Source organism: Protopterus annectens, chromosome 11.part0, assembly GCF_019279795.1.
Source record: "Protopterus annectens isolate FY-2018-M chromosome 11.part0, PAN1.0, whole genome shotgun sequence".
In the NCBI taxonomy this organism is placed as follows: domain Eukaryota; kingdom Metazoa; phylum Chordata; order Ceratodontiformes; family Protopteridae; genus Protopterus; species Protopterus annectens.
This window is the reverse complement of record NC_056745.1, coordinates 351503634-351526769: the sequence shown is the minus strand read 5'-3', so window position 1 is coordinate 351526769 and position 23136 is coordinate 351503634. Positions and strand designations below refer to the sequence as shown.

The following is a 23136-nucleotide window of genomic DNA, read 5'->3' as shown; positions in this document are numbered from 1 at the left end:
CATAATAAATGGAAAATCTTTAAAGCCTTTTCTGCTTTAGCTAAAATAATAGGATCTACCTCAAAGTTAATCTATATTAAATGTAGGTCATTAAGGGAAGAAGTAAATAAAGAAAGAAATAGAAAAATGAAAGTAAACTTAGAGATGGGACCCTATGGAGACTAGCTAGTTTTATATAGAAGTCAAACTATTTGATTTATATAGATCTATGCTTCAAATGTGAAGTAATCTATATTGACAGCTGGAGTGTTGTACAAGAGAATTTACAAACATAATTATTCTATAAGAACAAGAAATAAAAACAGTGATTTAAATATGCACATTAAGGTTTACATGGGTAGTGCACTCAAATGTGTTGTTTTCAGGAACATATTTTCTATTTATGGATAGAAAGCAACTGAGGAATTGGACAGGAGGGAATATTTTTGGCAGGTTTTACTGAAAGCATACCGAGCTTAGATCTCAACAACATGGAGAATTTTAAGATTTTTTTTTCAAAGAAGGAATCTGAGCAGGTAAATAACTGATTATGTGATTTTTTAAACTATTTTAAGGAATTGACTATCACATAAACAACACTATCACATAAACAAAACTATTTTAAGGAATTGACTATCACATAAACAACACTATCAAAACAGTACATAGAAAACTGGGCTCCCTCTATAGAATTAAAACATTCCTATCCCCAACAGCCAAAGCTACTTTGGCCCACTCTCATCTCATCTCCACTCTTCTCTATGCCTCACCAATTTACACTAACCTAAAAAAAAATAATCTTACCAAGTTGACCACCACCTACAATAGTATAGCTAGATTTGTTACTGGTAATCAATTCAGAACACATCACTGCCTGAATCTACAACAAATTCACTGGCTTGAATTACAAAACATGTTGCTTCTTTCGCAACTTCCTATCATCCACAAATCTTTTTATCTGCCAAACAACACCCCTTCATTTTCTAACCTCCTCACACCTTACTCTAACCTTAGCTCTCTTCGCTCCTCTAACAAACTCCTAGTCACTGCTACCAAATCCAATAACCTTGCCGGTGACTCCCTGTTTTCTAACTCCATTGGTAAACACTGGAACCTATTGCCCACTGAACTAACTTCTATATTATCTCTTGTCCTTTTCAAACAAAAACTTAGACTCTACCTTACCAAACACTGGCTATGCCCCTGCCTTAACCCAGACTGAACCCATGTATTTAGCTCACCCCTCTACATCTTGATCTCTGTGACCCTTGCTACCTTCTACTTATTTGCTCACTATTCTATCACTCACTTCTTCTCTATCCTTCCCCCTCCTAATCATTTTACTCAGTTTATTGAGGACACTTACAAACATCTAATCTAAAACTATCCTACTTACATAGCTGTCCTTAAATATCCTTTTCTCTTTCTTATAATGTTTGATTACTCTAAATAACATATGCCTGTGTTTTGTTTTCAAAAGCCATGAGTACTCCTTGGTACAAGTGTTAATTTTATGTCTATTATAAGTTTGATTCCTTGTATAATATTGTCCTGATACAGTATATTTTGTATACTACTTCTCTTTGCATTGCATGTAATACTTATTATCTCTCTGAGGAGCTTTTCTCCCCGGGCCTCTGCTGAAAATGGAAATATATCCAGTCAGACTAGCCCGGTTAACAAATGTAAAATAAATAAAAAAAAATAAAATGGAGAATTTTAAGATTTTTTTTTCAAAGAAGGAATCTGAGCAGGTAAATAACTGATTATGTGATTTTTTAAACTATTTTAAGGAATTGTAACATGAATTCAGCTAACAATCTAATGAAGCCCTTGTATGGGATGAAAGCACTAACAGTGGCATGATTTCTTTGGCAAGAAACTGTTTCTCACTTTTTGGCTTTGCAGCTATGTAGGTGCCCTTTATTGTACTGCTATTTCTTAGGTAGCAATTACCTTGAAAGCCTCATGTATTATTCCTGTGCGCCCAAGTCTGTTGTTACTGGCATCAATGAGAGTCATGGTGTTAGGCAGTTCGGGCAGTTTTCGGACCTGGTTTTCATGGATCAGCAGTTCTTCTAGTGCTGGTAGTTCTCTGAAAGCATCCTCATCTATCTCAGATATACGATTAGCAGTAACATCAATCTTCTTTAATTTATCTGTCAATAAACAAGAATAGTTGTAAAAATAAGAATGACATGTTAGTGTAGGGATCTGTACTGTTTTATTTTATTTTTTTTTGCAAATCCAAACCATTTAGCTGAAAACTGCAAGTCAGAATTTCAATTTAAAACCAAAACAATTTAGAATCACTCTGTATATAACCTAGTCCATTCTAATTTTAATCAACCCCATGGGACACACATTGCAGTGAAAGGGATACTATGAAATTGAATTATTGATGGATATATACCTCTCTGATATATATATATATATATATATATATATATATATATATATATATATATATATATATATATGTGTGTGTGTGTGTGTGTGTGTGTGTGTGTGTGTGTGTGTGGATCTACTTCAGAAGCTTGAAGTTTCAAAACATTGAACTTCAAATGGTCAAGACCATAAGCTGGAAGCTTTGAAACTTCAAAAACCTAAAAAAAAAATATATTATTTTATGCTTTTACGGGGTGGGGTGGCAAACCCTCCTACACCCCTCACATGGTGGGCTGCACCACCCATACTCCCTGCTATTTAAATATATCACCTCAAGTTTCTGAAGGGGATCCATATATATAAAATACTCTTACTTAGCAGCCCTTCATGTGACTGTCACCAAAGACTTGCCTACATTTAACAGTCCTTACATTCACATGTATTTTGTGCGCAGTCTTTAAATGTGTCTGCCCACACTAGTGGGTGAAAGGCTTACAACTAGACTTACTCTTCTTACTTTCAATACCATTGTCTTTCATCCTCGGAAGTCTAACATGCAACTGCATGGTTCGGTAATAAGCCATTTACTGTGTTATATCATGCCACAGAGCAGACACTTTCTGCCATAATTCATGCTGACAGGAAAACGGTGTCTGTGGGCCCCCTTAAGCTGCTGACAAGCTAATGCATCATCATGACTTCCTACCCATTCATTCCATAACTGTCAAAAAGCAGATAACAGCATGGCTGTCATCCAGTCAACTATTAGAGTAGTTTTTGGTTATGCTGTACAATTTCTGTGTGCATGTTCCCAAGGGAATTTATGTCAGTTCTTTGAAAATCACTTGTGTTAAAAACATTCTAATGCAAAACTTGCATCAAGTGCCTAATGCATTGAAAACAATAAAAATAGTGTTTCTTAAAGGGAAACAATGGCACTTCATCCCCTGCACCTCCACATCTCTAAATATACTAGCATGGTAATCACACAACACAAAAGTAAATGAAAATCTCCTTATCCCACTGTCTGATAAAGCACACACTTTTTTACAACTTCATTTACACACAAACATTGGAAGAAATATTTGTCAACAGCAATGCACTTTAACAATGTAAGAATGTTTGAAAAAATAACAATAATGTACATGTAGTCTATAAACAGTATTAAGACAGAAGTTACAAGTAATAAAGCATTGACTCTTGCTTGGTAGCAACAACGAATGTTTTCAAGAAACATTAACAGATGCATATAAAAAAGGTAATAAGCAACATTTGCACTCTTACCAAAAGTCATCTACCTGAGAACATGTCTCTCACTTCCTCTGTGTTGTTTACACAGCAGGTGAAAGCACTTAGCCCCCATAGATGATATCGACCCCTTCTGGGCTTCGCATGGAAAATTCAATTTTTGACCATGCCTGATAGTAGCATGCAATACCTTAGAGTATCACTCAGCGTAATTAGTTATCTGTATGGGAAGAGGGTGCACTAACTTACCTGTGATATTCCACTTGGGAACAGTGAAACCTTTAAATGAAGCCAATAACTGTACCAATCAGTTTCTAACCTGGTTGCCCTTCCACTGTATGAGGTGATGATCTAAATTAAAGAAAACTGTTACTGAGGATGGAAGGGAATGCCCAGCCTCCTTAATGTCCATTGGGGTAACCCAACTCTACAGCCCTTGAATGACCCTATATCTTCAGAATGTGTGAAATAGTAGTGATGAGACATTGCCACAGGCCATGCACATGACTGTTGGGCCACCTTTAGCCACTGCATGAGCAGGAGACCCATATCCATCCATTTAGAACCAAAATAATTTTCAAATATGTATGGATACCTCTTTTGCCTATGCAAAACTGCCTTGATTGAGTTTCAATTAGTCTGCTCTGATTCTTTGCATAGCCTTTTAATGTTTTCTGTAGTATTTATTTATCCTTCATGGCATAGCAGTCTATCAATAACTTGTACAAGTGGGAGGTATTGATGATGAATACGTAAGGACACACATCTAGCTCAGTCCCTAGCATACAGGTTAGAGGCATGAAAGGAAAAAGGACCCTTTCCTTGAAATTTAAGCAGAGGATGACATACTATAGCCTAAGGTATTTCCAATGGTCAGTGCTTCCTAGGCTCCATTTCTCTATAGTTTCAGCATATGGTGTGAATATCCTTGCCCTGTTCTTTTCTTGCACCATTTCTTCAAATGACATAAGAGTGTAGCCATCCCCCAGACTGTCTTGGAGAATATGAGGGTAAATAAGGCTCTAGATTTCACATGCCCACTTCACATAGTGCCAGCCCTTCAAATTCTTAGATATGGATCTGCCAAACCCGCCTATGGCCCATGGTGGGTCTGCCTCAGTATCTGAGTTTCCAAGCTTGCCTAGATCAGGGAATTACTGTTATCATATGCTAGAAGCTGCACCAAGGCAAACCCATATGTGGATTTCCTCCACTGTGGCATTCTCAGGCCCAAATCTCTAGCAGAACATGCAATGCCACGGTTGATATCTAAAAAAACAGGAAAACGGTGGGAAAAGGGCAAGCTTGTTAAGCACCTCTCTGGTGAGAGAAAGGGGATTTTTATCAAGTTTTTATTAAGTGAATGAAAGAGACTGAGTTCAAGCAAGGTGTGATCAAAGAACAGTGCAGCCAGCAAATGACTGCAACAGCAGAAGGTAAAACTGCTTTAAAACCTGTTAGAACTTTGCTCTGACACACTGTAAACAAAAAGAATGGTAGACTGAAGTGAGCTACAGCCATTTGATTTAATGAGGGGCACATTGTTTCCACCTGCTTTCCTTTGGATTTGGCAATGCTAAGAGTTTTGAAAGTCATAAAACACTTTGCACTCCTAGCACTTTTTTTCTGTAGTTGTTAGTATATAGAGCAGAGGAAACTCCATGCACTACAAAGAGTTATATTCAGGTTTTACTGATCATAACCTTCGTCTTCTGTGTGGAGACATGCGAGAATGGGCGTACCTTCGTTGAAGGTTATGCATTAGGGCTGGCAACTCAGTACGTAAAAATCTACTGCTAATCATTAGCAGACTGGAGTTCCACTGTGGCGACCCCTAACTGGGAAAAGCCGAAAGATACAACAACTGATCATAACCTTTATTGTGCATTTTACACATGGATGTAAAATTCATCTCATGTGCTTTGCTCTTGAGGTGAATTCCTTGGCATCCATATCACAAAAGGTTGGTTATGCTTAGAGCCTCAGTTATAATTCTCTATATAGGAGCATGCTTAATGCTGTTTTAAAACTGTTACATTTTCTTGCCCAAATAAAGTGGTTGTGTAGGCAGGAAATTTCTCTGAAAAGCTATGTTGGGGAGGAATAGGAGTGCTGAAAAACCTAAATCAGGAGGGAAGGAACATACACTTCCCACTAGATAGAATCCATGCATGGACCCATGCAAACATGATGGACCAAATATGGTCTAGTGTCATGGTGACCATTAACTACAGGTCTGGGTGCAATGTAGTACCTAGGTATTTAGAGGGGGATAGTACCATTAGAAAGACCATATTATACCAAGACTTTGTAAGGAGCAAGACACAGGGTTCATCACAAACATGATTGTCTATTCTTGTTTAAAAGCAGCAATGACATATCTGCAAATTCATGGAGAAGCAGTTGGTGACATCCACCACAACATTCTGGGTGAGGGTGGTATAACTGTCCATTTAAAAAGTGCTTAGCTTAGTACCTCATGTAGCAACTAACCAAATATAGAGGCATCCAGAATGAGTTTTCTGTTTAGTGATTCAATTGGCAGGAGAAATATCAAAGGGTATAATGGGCACCCCTGTCTTGGGCCTCTGTAAATTGAAGGGATAAGACAGAGATTTTAGGATTGTGAAAGATGGGGAGGTATGTAACACTTGTACACCCTTCACAAAGTCCTATATACATGTGTGTGTATATATTTATATATATATATATATATATATATATATATATATATATATATATATATATATATATATATAGATAGATATATATATTTATAGAGAGAGAGGGGGGAGAATGTTGGAAAGATAGATAGATGGATAGATATAGGTATACATAGTTTTCTAAATGGCTGATACCTGATTTACCATTAGTGAGCCTTCTTGAATAAGAAGTGTACTTATGTTTTTATATAAACATAGAACAGAATGATACAGCAGTATTTTTTAACTATATCAGGATGTTTTCCCAGCTTGGGCAGCATTATGACAGTGGATTCTTGGGATGATTGATTAACATTGTGCTCTTGGGATAAGGCCCGGAACAGGTTATGCAAGGGGTGCTTAAGCAGGTCAGTCTGGGCTTTATACAGCTTAGTATTCAGGTCACCTGGCCAGGGCCTTTACTGGCAGGTAAGCATTTAACTGATCTTAAAATTTTATATAACTACACTTATTTCCTTCCCAATTGCTTTCCTATGGGACTGAGATACATTTGGGAGGTTAGCCCTCTCTAAAAAGGCATTGTCTTTATTTATCCTATAACAGGGGACTTCTCAATGTATAAAGTTATATAGAAGTCATGTGAGGCCTTGATTATTCTATGACATTTAGTCAGGAGAATGGACAATTCCTCAGATGTTAACTTCCCTATATCTAATATGCCAGGCTTTGCTAGTCTTTTTACCCAAGTTTCAAAAGTTTATTGCCTTATCCCAATGAGTGGATGATCATGAACACTGCATGCAACTGCTACATGTCTCCCCAACAAACTAGTCTAAGATGGGTTTGCCTATACTCTTTCAACAGGATTTTATTGCAAAATCAGAAAGCATTGCACTTCAAAAATGTCCCCTCCAATTCAGCCTCAAATAGATATTTTTCTCTGTCTCACCTACATGACAAAATGGTTTTGATCCTTTACATAAGTTCTGCAATTCCAGTTTGCATGATTTCCCCACAATACTAGATGGTGACTAAGGGGACTTTAAGAAACTGACTGACTCCTTTTTGCAGGCATTCCCTCATATCTTTATACTTAATTATCAGAGTGTCTAGCCACAAGGTTGTTCCAGTGTTATGGGGGTGGAGGATAGTAATATAACTGCTAGGTGGTTAGAGCTGGGAGAAACAGTAATATACTAGCTTTATAAGTCTAGTAGATCCTACTCAGAGACTAGCCAATACCCCAGATAGTTAGGAGATCACAATCCCAGAGCAGTAAAATTACATTGTTTGTATTGACTTAGCATGCACCTACCAACACCCACTATCCCATAACATCCAGCAGCACTCTCCAGGATTTTATATTTCTCTCACTGTCTGGAATTGGTTAGTCCCTGTCAGACCTAGGTCCAATATTGAAAACCTTATCATCATAATGACATTTGCTGTGCATTTCCTGTTTCCTATAGATGCAAGCAACTCAATGAAAAAGATTAGTAAATCCATGTAATGCCTTTAGATGCTCCTAAACACTAATATCCCCAGTGAAATATAAACAATAGACCAGAGTCATCTTCCCCCTTTTTTGGCACTCCACTGAATGGCATCCTGTGTTTTTTCTTACTATGGGGAGCTACTGCTGCCCTAGAAATGCTGCACAACGTATGTGAAATCTCACCAAATGTCAATGTTCCAAGTGAGCTACCATGCATTGTTAAAGTTTGCACTCCTGTAAACATACAGCATCAGCATTCATTTTTTAAACTCTCCCGCTCCTACCCTGCATGATCAAGTTAATCAGCACTGCAGTGACAGAAGAAGGAAAAGGGGTTATAGTTATACATACTAGCAACTAATGCAATATTTGCCAGTAGTAAGGCCTTTGCTGACACTGCTCCAAACTGATCATTAGGAAGTGCAGGAAAACCTAGTTTTGCTGTATCTCTATCCCATCATCCTTTTCTATATCAGTCACCACTGACACTATGCAATATGTCCTGCCTCATTTAGTATTGACTATCTAATAATAATGGGTAACTTCAAGTCCTAATATGATTCAAAACTGATAGTTCAATAGATGTCATAACCATTGTTGTCTTGCATCATAATCCAGTCACCTAAAATCTCAGTTACTGCCAGCAATTACATGATACGTGGGATAGAAAACAATCAGCTAAAGGTAATACAGAATGTCTGTGCGCTAGCATCATGCTAGAAGGTGTCATTACTCTTTTTCTTCTGATTTATTAGGGAAGAAATGTATGCCATGGACTGCTTGCCATGTGTTTGGACCATTAATGATAATTACCATACATTTCTTCATGACAAAATGATGCGAGGCTATCTGTAAGTGATGCCTTTAAAGGCTTAATGTGTCTCCATGAAGAACAAATATGTTCCACTGAGAAAGAGTTGGATTATAAAAAGTATGCTTGATTACACCTCAGTTCACTTCATTTATAAAAAAAGCAGTGATAAATGCTAAAATACCTGAAAAAAACAGGATTCAAGGAATCTCTGTGTGCATATAAAGCACTTAGAATTGAATGCAAAAAAGAAATAAACGAAAACTCCATCTTGAATTTTTTCCATTGTATCTTTGTTTTGAGCTGGTTAGTACATCAAAATCACTGTACGTGCGTCTTATAAAATTTTAAAGTATTCTTCCACAAAATGTCTGTTATGGGGCCTGCCATATTAATGTGATCTTGCTTTTCAGCTTACATGCCCCTTTTCCAGAGTCCATTTCAAGTCCCCTTTATGAGTCACACTAGACACAAGGAAATAGTGTTTTCTTGCTATCACATTGACATAAATGGAAGTTGTGTGAGTCCCATATATTTTACAAACCTTCTTTAGCAGGAGTTTGTGCATTTTTTCCTGAATAGTCATTATATAGCTTTCTTTCAGAGCTTGTTTTTAGGCTATTCGATGCAGTTATATAGCTCCAGGCAAAAAAATTAATTAAATTGCAGGATTTGTAAGGATTATCAGTTTGTAGCTCTAGAAGCAATACTTCTACCCCCTACTACCCCCCACACACTCAGTCATACACATTTTTCTTAATGTGTCAAAGTAATCAATGCAAAAGTATTTTACTAGCAGATTACAAAAAAAGTGCAACCATCTGTTCTTGAATCCATGCTGTTATGAGATATTTTTTAAACTGAGGCACAAATGCCATCATACATTACATGTTTTCACTTCTGTTGCATTTCTACCCCTTGATTTGTTGCATAGTAGCATGTTAACATTTCTTAAAAAAACATAATCCTGAAGCATGACAAATTAGTAGTTCTCTATGGTGTTTCTAAGACTAAAATACTAGTTTCACAAACTGTTGCAGTCACAGAAAAGAATGTTGTTGTTGCGTGTTTCGGCTTTTCCCAGTTAGGGGTCGCCACAGTGGAACTCCGGTCCGCTAATGATTGGCAGCAGATTTTTACGTGCCGAGTTGCCAGCTCTGACGCACAGCCTTCAACGAAGGTATGCCCATTCACACATATCTCCACACAGAAGACGCTCTAGCTGAGAATCGAACGGGACAACGTCTTACTGTGAGGCGACAACGCAAAAGCAGCAACACCACCGCAGTACATACTTTTTAGAAATGGATCACAATAGAAAACTCTGGTCAAATATTATAGTTGGCAACTTCTGGAAGCATAAAGTAGGATATTCTTACAGAAACTTGAAATTTTGAGGGAAAAATAAGAACTAACAAAAATAATTATTTTCATTGTGTTATAAATAATGGCTCTGTGATGTGCGGTGCCAGTTGTCTATAATATTTTGTATGATACTAAGTTGTTTAGTTATAGCGTGACTTTTTTCTATAATGTTTACAGAAAATTAAGAATATATTTTTCCTTGTAAATGTTAAGACATTGACTCCAAATCAGCTCTGTGCTGAAGAAGAGGGAAAGGTGATCCATCTATGTGCATGGATAGTGTTACATTTCCTTTCTGCAACCAAGGAGGTGGAAACCAGTTTCAAAACACTCTGGGAGATTTTTTAATAGCAGCTACTGCCATCAACAACACTGATTATCTATGCAAGATTGTGGGTAATACCTCTCTCTAAAAAATACAGATTATGCTGTACCTCTGTTCTATCATGCAGGTTAAAATAAATTCCTTTGCCAAAGCACATGAGAAGTTGAGCTCAATAAAAAGACGGTAAGCTTTCTCTTCATTTAATTCCAAGGCAAGGAAATGAAAGTTTCATGAGGTGCAGGTATGTTTCTAGTAACTAAACCATACTGCAGTCTTACTGAAGAGAAAAACAATTAAAGGTCAAATTAAACTACTGTTGTGGGTGGAACTTTCCTTTCAATAGGGCGATAACCAGCTACTTCAAAACGAAGTAGCAAAACTTCCTCTCTCACTCTAGGATGTCCTAAGAGACACGTAAATACATTATAAAACAATCCTATAAAAGCAACTTGAATAAAATTATAGAAAATCTTCAGTTTTACAAACACTGAATCTGTTGCAATAAGTTTCACCATTAAGTTTAGCCCTTCTTAGAGAATTTCAACATGACACCCAGCTACTCAATATAAGCATCACTGAGAAGACCCTCTGATGGTAATCCTTTCTTCCTGAATTATAAGAAAGATAGTAGGCAGCTATGTTAACATGAAAAAAATACAATATACTTTTCAATATGCAAATGTACAAAAACATGGAAGCTGAGAAAAAAATATACATCAAAATCCATGTTTATGGAGCTCAAAATTGATGGTGTAATGATGAATGTTGTTAGTGCATATGCTCCACAAGTTGGGTGTACGATGGATGAGAAAGAGAAATTTCGGAGTGAGTTGGATGAAGTTGTGGTGAGTGTACCCAAGGGTGAGGGACTAGTGATTGGAGCGGACTTTAATGGGCATGTTGGTGAAGTGAACAGAGGGGATGAGGAAGTGATGGGTAGGTATGGTGTTAAGGGGAGGAATGCAGAAGGTCAGATGATTGTGGATTTTGCGAAAAGGATGGATATGGCTGTGGTGAATACGTATTTTAAGAAGAGGGAGGAGCACAGGGTGATGTACAAGAGTGGAGGAAGATGCACACAGGTGGATTATATCCTATGTAGGAGGGCCAGTCTGAAGGAGATTGGAGACTGTAAAGTGGTGGCAGGGGAAAGTGTAGTTAAGCAGCATAGAATGGTGGTCTGTAGGATGATGTTGGTGATCAAGAAGAGGAGGAAGAGTGTGAAAGCAGTGCCAAGGAATAAATGGTGGAAGTTACAAAAGGGTGATTGTGAAGTGGAGTTTAGGGAAGAGTTAAGACAGGCACTGGGAGGCAGTGGAGAGTTACCGAATAGCTGGGTAACTACAGCAGAACTAGTAAGGGAGACTGCTAGAAAGGTGCTTGGTGTGCCATCTGGACAGAGGAAGGAGGACAAGGAGACCTGGTGGTGGAATGAGGAAGTACAGGAGAGTATACAGAGGAAGAGGATGGTGAAGAAGAAGTGGGATTGTCAAAGAGATGAAGAAAGTAGATATGAGTATAAGGAGATGAGGTGTATGGCAAAGAGAGAGGGGGCGAAAGCTAAGTATAAGGCATATGGAGAGTTGTATGAGAGATTGGACACTAAAGAGGGAGAAAAGGACCTGTACCAATTGGCTAGACAGAGGGACAGAGCTGGGAAAGATGTGCAGCAAGTAAGGGTGATAAAGGATAGTGAGGGAAAGGTGCTCACAAGAGAGGAGAGTGTGTTGAGTAGATGGAAATAGTATTTTGAGAGGCTGATGAATGAAGAGAATGAGAGAGAGAGAAGGTTGGATGATGTGGGGATAGTGAATCAGGAAGTGAAACAGATTAGCAAGGAGGAAGTAAGGACAGCTATGAAGAGGATGAAGAATGGAAAGGCTGTTGGCTCAGATGACATCCCAATGGAAGCATGGAGGTGCTTAGGAGAAATGGCAGTGGAATTTTTAACTAGATTGTTTAATGAAATTCTGGAAAGTCAGAGGATGCCTGAGGAGTGGAGAAAAAGTGTTTTGGTACCTATCTTTAAGAATAAGGGTGATGTGCAGAGCTGCAGTAACTACAGAAGGATAAAATTGATCAGTCACAGCTTGAAGTTATGGGAAAGAGTAGTAGAAGCTAGGTTAAGAAGGGAGGTGATGATTAGTGATCAGCAGTATGGTTTCATGCCAGGCAAGAGCACTACAGATGCAATGTTTGCTCTGAGAGCATTATTGGAGAAATACAGAGAAGGTCAGAAGGAGTTGCATTGTGTCTTTGTAGACTTGGAGAAAGCATATGACAGGGTGCCTAGAGAAGAGTTGTGGTATTGTATGAGGAAGTCGGGAGTGGCAGAGATGTATGTAAGAGTGGCACAGGATATGTACGAAGGTATTGTGAGAGTGGTGAGGACTGCAGTGGGAGTTACAGATCTGTTTAAGGTGGAGGTGGGATTACATCAAGGATCATCTCTGAGTCCTTTCTTATTTGCAGTGGTGATGGACAGGTTGACAGATGAGATCAGACAGGAGGCCCTGTGGACTATGATGTTTGCAGATGACATTGTGATCTGTAGTGAAAGTATGAATTAGGTTGAGGAAACTCTGGAGAGGTGGATATATGCTCTAGAGAGCAGAGGAATGAAGGTCAGCAGAGCTAAGACAGAATATATGTGAGTAAATGAGAGGGAGGGTAGAGGAATGGTGAGGATGCAGGGAGTAGAGTTGGTAAAGGTGGACGAGTTTAAGTACTTGGGATCAGCAGTTCAGAGTAATGGTGAATGTGGAAGAGAGGTGAAGAAGAGAGTACAGGCAGGGTGGAATGGGTGGAGAAGATTGTCAGGAGTGATTTGTGACAGACGGGTACCAGTAAGAGTGAAAGGAAAGGTCTACAAGAGGGTAGTGAGACCAGCTATGTTATATGGGTTGGAGACAGTGGCACTGACAAAAAGGAAGGAGTCAGAGCTGGATGTGGCAGAGTTAAAGATGTTAAGATTTGCACTCGGTGTGACTAGGATGGATAGGATTAGGAATCAGTATATTAGAGGGTCAGCTCATGTTGGACAGTTTGGAGACAAAGCAAGAGAGATGAGATTGCATTGGTTTAGACATGTGCTGAGAAGGGATGATGTGTATATTGGGAAAAAATGCTAAGGATGGAGCTGCCAGGTAAGAGGAAAAGAGGAAGGCCTAAGATAAGGTTTATGGACGTGGTGAGAGAGGACATGCAGGTGGTTGGTGTGACAGAGCAAGATGCAGAGGATAGAAAGAAATGGAAAGAGATGATCCGCTGTGGCGACCCCTAATGGGAACAGCTGAAATATGATGATGATGATGATGACGAAAATCAAAGCTAATCATAAACAAATAAAAAACTTGACTGATACAGTTTTTTATATGGATCAAACCTCTACATGGACCTTTCATGGTAGTAAGCAAGTACCTTGCCTGACCATACTGAGATCATATGAAGAAAGCATATTTCAACCAGGTACTTGCACTTGATGACTTGGTCACCACACCTGCCAACTGAGCCTTATCAGTCAATTATTCATTCAATTAACCAACACATACATATCTAGAAGAATAAAAACATGAAATCCATAATGATGATGATATCTAATTAGTGTTTGGAAATCACATAATCATGAACAGTGTATTGACATTTTTCAAATGATACCTGCTCGGATTCATAATTCATTGAAGGATTATTTTTCAGTGGGCAAATCAACGAAAGTAAATCCTTTCAGTGAACATGTTTTAAAGCTTTTTTGGCAGGGAAACATCACCAACCTGCACCCCCATGTGAGATGGGACCCACACTCACCCTCCTAACTTATATATATCTATACATTTTATATCTGCCCCATACATATATGCACTGCTGTCAGTCAATTAATGAGTGCTCAATGAACACACACACACACACACACACACACACACACACACACACACACACACACACACACACACACACACACACACACACACACACACACACACACACACACACACACACACACACACACACACACACACACACACACACACATTCCCAATTGCTGCTAGTTTAGTATAGTAAAATGCGTAATCAGTGTTTCCCTTAATTTTACTTCACACTTTTTTTATTTTTTGCTTATTTTAACATGGGACACCTATTACATCTTGACTTGGTGTAACTAAAGTACTTTTTGAACAATACATTCATCTCACTACAGTGGACTTGCAGCCCACATCACCTTGTGGAAAGCATTACTCCTTTTTGGAGATTAGTCCTTCTGCACTTATGTTTGATGGCAGTAGAAATAAGAACATGCAAGTAGCTCAAAAGGCAGCCATATAGCATGTGTCCCCGAAATTTTTTAGTTATACCTTCACTTCCTTTGGAGCTAACATGCATTGCTTCAGCAAAGAGTGTGTGTGCGCACATGGTCTTGTGTTTGAACTCATGTGACTATAGTGACTATCAAAGCAGCAGTTTGTTAGTAAGCTGATGCCCAAGATTAAATTGTTACTTTTGTTGGATAGTGAATGGGCAGCAGTTTTTCTTCTGACCACCTTGACATCTCAGTCCTTCCTCCACTCACCTCTCCTACTTTAAGTTACATACTAATTCCTACTGAATCAAAGGCAGAACTAACATACACAATGGTAGCAGACCCGGTGTCATGTGACTTGTCACATAAATGGGTAAAGATTATTCCGGAATGTCATCATTGAGGACTTCTTAGGTTTGTTATCCTTACTTAGATTAGCGAAGTCATTCTTGTTGATCTTCTTAATCTTGTTGTAACGACCATAGAAGTGGGTGGTGTTCTTGGGAAGTGGTGGCACGTGGTCAAGTTTTAGGTCATCACAATAGACTGTGGTGATGAGGCAGGTACACAGAAGGCAGGTGGGAAGATCTGTAGTGAATAAAAATGATTTAGTTACCATTCATTGAAAACCAAATCAGATGCAATGTTTAGTAATTTGTTAACATGCATATCACGAATACAATTCAGTACTAAATAAAGAGAGTCTCATTGATTTTATTGTGATCTGCTGCATTTTCCATGTTTTTCTTTGCAAAATAATTTAATATAGTAGTTTACTTTGGTTACTTAATACTTAAAACATTCCACATAGACTAATCTCACAGGCATTGTGACTATAATATTTTATTACCTGTTATCATTTGAATCATTAGAAATAACAGGACATCAATTGTTTACCTTCAAAAACTTATGAAAAGATACCTAATTTACAGTCTTAAATTACTTAAAGTTTCATTTTCCGCCAAGACTGATGCTCAGTGAATGTTAATATTGTATTGGTTTTATACTAAATTGGTTTGGCAAACTTGCAGTTACTATATTGCAATGCAACCAGTCATACAGGATCTTATTGTTCACTTACATGCATGGTGGATAACCTACATTTTCATTTTAAAAGGGCTCCTCTACAACTTTTAAAGTTTTCTTTCCAATACTCATGGCTCTTATTTCCATTTCCCTTTGCATTATGAATGTGCTTTAGCAATATACTTTCAAATGATAACCAGTGATGACAAAGGTGGTCATTCTTCTGGTCCCTTCTTATTTATATATTATATGTTTCCTTTCTACTTTTCATCTTCAGCATCAGCTCCAACATCAGTTTATGAAGGTGCTTTTCTATAAAACACACTTTAAAATATAAACAACATGAGTAACAGACAATGTGGCATGTACAGTTACATAAGGGATTAGAAGACAGGCTATAATACTCATCCTTCCTCTTCATATGCGGTATAGAAGAGATACATTTTAAGTGATCTATGGGAACCAGCCAACGCTGTGCACTCCTTAAACACTGAGGTAGTAAGTTCCACAGTTTGGGTACTGACAGACAAAGGAACGTGCACGAGAGGTCTCAAGATGCACTAGTGCAACCACCAGCATCACCTGAGTGGCCAAGCATAGAACCCTAGTTGGGGTGTATGGTACCACTAACTCTTTCAATTAAGGGTGACCTGAGTCATGTACAGACAAATACACTGAAACCTGAACCTTATAGGTAATCCAAAACCAAACAGGCAGCCAAATGCAGACCATGCATAACAAGAGTAATATGTTGGTTATGTAAAATAGCAGTCATTAACTGGCAGTAGAGTTCCACACCAACTGTAAGCAATTACATTTGGTGTTGGGAAGCCTTAGGTAATGGACACTGCAATAATCTAGTCACAATGACTCCACAGGTATGAACTGCCACTGAAAAATCAGCATGAGATAAAAAGTGTTTTATCTTAGACATGTTTTGCACATGGAAACATGACAATTTAACAACTAGCCCTTGATCCTGTAGAGTCAAGTTATATAGTCTATGATATCACACATGTTACACACATTGTTATGCTTATTTGCCTTATAAAAAATATAGTTTGGGAGTTAAGGGACACATGAGTCCTTCAGTGTAACATGAACAGCCGTGGCCTAAGTATTGGAACTGTTCAGTGTCATAGGCATATGACTTCAAGATGGTTGCTTAAGATTTACACACTCTTCATTTCATCCTGAAGCAAAGAGAGGTGGATTTGGGTGCCTTCTGCATAGATATAGTATGCTAATCCCCTCTCCCTAATAAGGTCTCTCAATGGAATCATATAAGCTGTGTGAACATTAAACGGCTTAAGAATAAACTGTGGAATTCCATGGTCCAGTGGGTGTGGTAAAGATTTGTTCAAGAATGAACAGAACCTTTGGAAACTGTCTCAGAGATATATTGGTGTAAGTGAGCCTATGGCAAAAGAGGAGAGGCTACAGTAATATTTTAAGTGTTCAATTAGAATGCAATACTCAAAAGTATCAAATGCAGCTGAAAGATCAAGGAGAACCAAAAATGAATAGACGTTCTTGTCTCTATCCATCAGGAAATCATTTACTACACAAATGAGGGCTGTTTCTAAAATGTGACAAGTGCAAAGCTCATATGGAAATGGGTCTATAAGCACATTATCTATATGATGCCTCTCACATTGCATAGGAACAACTTTCTTAAAAAATGAAAGGTTTGAGATTGGGCAGAAATTATCAAGTATATTAGGATCTAACATTGGTTTCTTGAGTGTAGCTTCTTTCAAAGCCAACTGAGAAATCCCTTGACTCAAGGATATATTAAATGTCTGATAAATCAATGGCCCCATCACTTCAAGATTTGATAAAAGTAATCATGTAGAACATTTGTCTGAGCAGCAGGTTGCAGACCTTATCCCTAAGACCATAGCAATGAACTCATCATAATTAGGAACACTGAACATTTTAAAGGACAAAGACTAATACAATTTTACATTACAGCAATACCCATAGAGTTTGTAGATGGAAGGGCAGCAACCTTGTTGTTGAGAAATTATCACTAGTTTCATATTCTGTACTACACAGAGGTTTGATAGTTGTCTAACAGGCTAAGCTACACAAGCATTCTACCACAAGGAAGAGAATGGCTGGTGAGACTGATGCTGCTGCGATCTATCTGGATAAATAAGTGGCCTTTTATAGATTGCCCTCCACAAGGTATGTGGCATAATGCTTCTCCATGTAAAGCTTGGCACTTCATGGAATCACCTTTATCATTGATGCACCTTCCTATGAAAAAGGCAGAGATCAGCATCAAACCATGATTCACATCTTTTTGTGGAAACATGGAGCAAGAAAATACAGAATAAAAGAGCAGGAGCTATTTAAGTCACCATCCATGACATCTAGAGAACTAGCACCATCACTCAGAAGGAAGTGGGGAATCTTGTTTGATAAAAGCTCCAGAGTAATAAGCCCAGTGGAGTAGATCAAGTCCAAGATTGGCTGGGGGGGGGGGGTTAAGTGTAGGAGCTTAAGTACAAAACAGATCAGGAAATGATCTGACCAAAAGACTATATCCATCATCAGGTCTCCAAATTTATGGTAAATAGGAACATTAAGTCCAGGGTTTCACCCAGTCTATGAGTTGCATTCAACAAAACCCATCTTTGTCATTATACAACTACATTTTTGAGTAAGAGCCACTAAGCCATCCTCAATGCAAAGTTTATGTCACCAAATACTAAAACATGATCATGACCAACAATGAAGCCAAGGAGGAAGACAGTGAACTCTTGTTGGAAGCTCATCATAAAGCAGACAGATGGGAGATGAGGAGATACTTACATTTTACTCCTGCAACCATGATACATTTAAAAGTGTTATTGTCTGTTGTGGAAACCTGGGCCAAACATAGTCCAGCCTTCAGAGAAAGAGCAACTCTCCTGCAGTCCTTTTTGCCAGTAACCTTTGGAGGCTCTCTAATTGCTAAATATATTTAGTAAGATATATCCCAAAGGGAGAGTTGTATTCTATGATGGTCATGATCAGTGCACAATATAGAAGGCTCAAGACTTCTTTGGGCCCTAAAGAAATATAATTTAGGATCAGTTATGTCACATAGGCTTTCTCACCACTATTGTAACACCTGACTATTGTTTAAAGGAGAAGGAGTTATCCACTAATGTATCAAGGTCTCCTAAAATGAAAAGGATGTGGGAGTCCCTGGAGCAAGCGCAATTAATTTCCTCTCCTCTGACCATCATTTTGCAGCAGTGTTCAGGAAATTTCACTGGCTATTAACACAAAAATAAACAATGCAAACACATTAAAGTACATAACAACTGTATTTATTTATTTACTTGCATTCGGTACTTGATAAATGTCTGAGTTTGTTAGGCACATTTAAGCACAAGCAGGATTAAAGGCGTAAGGTTTACAGATTATAAGGCTGGACAGTATATATGTATATATTTAGAGAGAGAATGATGAACACCTCACTAAAATGGGTGCACATAAATCCCAAATAACCCTGTGTACATGAAGAAAACAATATAAGTAGCAAAAAACAACACTGTGGGGTGAAAATAAAATTAAACAATATGCCGAAGGATCCAAGAGCTATTACGAGACTGCTTTCATTGACAAACTGCAGCTTCTTTTGTGGCATGAAAAGCAAATAAAAATCAGTTATTAGCAGATGTGATGTATAACCTGAATCAAGCACATGTGATATTGGACAACCAATTTTAAATAATATGGAAGTATGATCTTCAGGACTTGGATTTTCAAGCTATTTACACCAATTAACAACACAATGATAATCTCACCCTTATTGAACGGAAAGCCTTACATGAACTATCTATGGACAGAAGCTTAGTTATGGCTGATGATAAGAAAGGGGAGGTTATTTTGTGGTGAATGACACTTTATGATGCTGAGATTATTAATTGGTTGATGAATCATCTGTTTTACAGTCAACTAGTAAAAAGAGCTGAAACCAGGAAACAGAGCTCCAAAGAAGGAATAAATAGAATCATATATAAAACACCAACATTGTGCTCCTACAGGCAAAATGGTAACTCAAAATATCAAATAAAACCAACTTAGATAAAAAATAAAAAAATTATTTATTAAGGTGAGCACTTTCACGGTAAAACACCGCTTCAGACAACTCAATTAAAGCATCATGCATTTTTATATTCAAATCAGCCAATGAAAATCACATAATAATTATTACAAAGCATAAACTCTTAAAGTGCTGAAACACAAAAAAATCATATGAATAACATGAAACTATTAAAAGTCATAGTAAAAAGGTCAATGCTTCAATGACCTTTCTCTTAAAATGGTTTAAATGAAACCATATAATTAATACCAGGGAAGCAGTCTGCTTTAAAGAAAAGAATCAATTTCTGCTCATAGACTTCTGTCCTGTTTTTAATGTTGCCTCCCCTCAGACTTTCATATATAATTTCTAACACAAACAGTTTACAATATTGCTGTGCATTTTTGGACTCTACATCTTTAAATAGCACACTAGATTGTTTTTTTATTACAGATATCTCTTAGTTGTTCAAGCACACGATCTCTCAAACAGCGGTTTGTCTACTCAATGTAGTAGACATTACAGTATGTGCAAAACGCATAGTAAACTAAATTCTTTGTAGTACAGTCAGCATAAAAAGTAAAATCTACTACGCACTTCTGCACAGGATGTACAAAATGGCTACCTGTATAAATGTATTTCCACACACTACACTTCCTACAAGGGAACATCCCATAATTATGTGAGGTAGAGACTGATGGTATATCATTGCTTCTATAACATAGCTGTTTCTTAATAGATGCACTGTTCTTAAAAGAAAAACTAGGCTTACTGGAGACTGTTTCACTAAGCTCTTCATTTGCATACAGGATGTTCCAGTTTCTCTTAATTATATCACAAAAAATACCAACGTCATTTGAGTAAGTTAAAGGTAACCTGATTCTACGTACATCTAAGGGTGTCCCTACTGGTTACACCTCATTAGACGTCTCAGGAATGAAGGGCTTACCCTTCTTGTCTCTCTCTCAAGACTGCATGCAAACATTCATCTAACTCCCTAACCTTATAACCTCTCTCAACAAAATCTATTTTAAGTTGATGAAGGGCATCCATCATCTCTTTTTCATCATTATGCAGTCTTATCATCCTAAGGAATTATCTCCTAGGGACATTCCTAGGGACGTGCCATGGGTGCATAATACTTCTATGTAGTAGAGTATTTTTCCTTATCTCTTTCCTTTACAACCCTGTCCTCAACATGTGTAGCTCTGATCTTTTTATCTTAACATAAAGAAAATGAATCTGTTCAGTAGAGTAGGCATGTGAAAACCTCAAAAAGGATGTAGTAGTGGATAAACAGTCAAAAAAGGATAGTAGTTGTTCTTCATCACCTTCCCATAAAATAAACACATCATCCACAAATTTTTTTATACCAAATAATACTAGAACTGAAATTATTATAGGTGAAAAAACTGTGTCCATTTCCCAGTTACACAACAAAAAGTTTGGTGTAGCTATTGGCACAAGCAGTACTCATCACTATGCCAATCTTCTGTAGATAGCAGTTACCACCAAAAATAAAAACATTATTTTCCGGTACAATCTCAACCAAGCTACAAATGAGGTTATTTTTTACATTAGAGTAGTACTTGCCCTTGTTCAATATTTCTCTCAAATTCTCTATACTCCATTCATTCGGGATAACAGTGAACAATGAATTTATATCCATGGTAACCAAATACACCTTTTGCTGTTTATCTATACTGACTGTTCCCTTATGGAGATCTTCCAAGAAATGTTTTGTATCTTTCAAAACAGTCTGTTGTTTATGAGCTACTGGACACAGCATCTTTTCTACATAGATACTCAGGGGTTCAGTCACCCACCCCCTCCCTGAAACAATAGGTCACATGGGTGGGTTCACTAAACTCTTATGTATTTTTGGTAGCCCATAGATTATTGGGATAGTGGGGGTACCTACACTGAAATATTTAAATAAGTCTTCTGTTATTGTATTAGTATTTAACAAGTCAAAGACTAAAACAAGTATTTTATAAGTTCTTGAACAACATTTTTGTTAACAACAATAAAAGCCTGCTGATCACTAAGTAAATTAAGCATACTATTAAAATATTTGTCTTTAGCTAATAGCACTATCCCTCCAACTTTATCTGCAGGTCAAAACTCTACAGTTTTAGTCTCTTTCAATTCACAAAGGGCTTCATGTTCAGCCTTACTAAGGCTGTAATAGGTAGAACCGTGCTTTTTAGTGAAGCATTCACTAATCTCTTTCTCACATACATTACAGAATGCTTCAACTGAAGGATGACTCTTAGGAATAAATGTACTAGGTTTACAAAAAATATTGACATCAGTATTACTACTTTTAAAAGTAGCTGACAGTGAAACATTCCTGCAAAACATCCAGCATATTAGATTTTCTAGATAGTATGAACAAAAATCCTCTATTAAGCACAGCACACTGAGTTTCAGTTAAATTATGTGAAGACAAATTAAAAATTAAGTCACTCTTACTGAGCTCTGAGTATTCTTGTATATTCCCCAGTTCTCTGCAGGTTGTAGCTGTCTTGGTCGGCCCCTTCTCCCTCGACTCTGTGACCTGACTTTCTGTTGCATTTGTTGTTTTATAGGCATTGGCTCTGGTAACTGAAAAAGTGGGTGTCCTGAACAAGAGCCATTATATGTTGAAGGAAGATTCTGCATTTTCATGAAGTGTCGCTACTCTCTCACAGCCCAACATGTTTGTAGAAGCCATTGAACTCCCCACAGCCACATTGGTCCCAGTGTCCACTGCTTCAGTTGTGGAGGAAGTAGATGTCATCTCAGGGGTAGTGGTAATCACATCAAGGGCTCCTTCAATAGGTTGACTCTCATGTTGAATAGACTGATTGGCAGGTGTTTGCCTAGACCAGGCAAAAACAGCACCGTTCTTAAAGTCTTTAACATCCCTTTAAAGTTTTCTGATTTTAATTGCTTGCAGTCTCTTATCATAAGCTGCAGTATTTTCATATAGATTATCTAAACTGTATTGCAATATGTGAAATGTAAAATAAGTCAACAATTCATTTTGCAGCTTTTTAATCTTATCAAGTAATGCTTTTTTTCATGTGGTTTGATTAAATCAATAATTAACTGCATGTAGTCAAAACTCAGTCTTAGATTCATACTTTGCCACTGCTTCAGTAGAGCAGGATATGCATCCCCATAGTGTGGCATATTGTGCACACACAGACCCCTTGAGACAATGAGATGATGTATCTCACATTCAGGTGAAGTCTCTGCCACTGGAGGGATTTATATCTATAAAGTATATTCTCAAGTTCTTTATACTTCAGTTCAAACATGTCCCAACCTTCTTGGTCGATACTCAAACGTGCAATAGTCTCCACACAAATACTTACCAATGGATTCATTCTCAGTGACAACATGTTATCCAGATGGTCTTTCCTCATGTTTTGAATGGAACTACCAGGATTATATTCCAGTTCATCATTAATACC

At 37.7% G+C, this 23136-nt stretch overlaps 1 protein-coding gene across 2 annotated transcripts in view; it reads right to left on the bottom strand.

Moving 5' to 3' along the window:
• EPYC (epiphycan) overlaps nucleotides 1-23136 on the bottom strand; it is a 316403-nt gene that overhangs the window by 92983 nt on the left and 200284 nt on the right. For both annotated transcript variants that reach the window (XM_044087857.1, XM_044087858.1), the window contains 2 exons: nucleotides 14998-15156; nucleotides 1936-2138 (listed from right to left, as the gene is read on the bottom strand). In XM_044087857.1, coding sequence (XP_043943792.1) covers nucleotides 1936-2138; nucleotides 14998-15156 — 362 coding nt within the window. The remainder of the gene's footprint in view (nucleotides 1-1935; nucleotides 2139-14997; nucleotides 15157-23136) is intronic.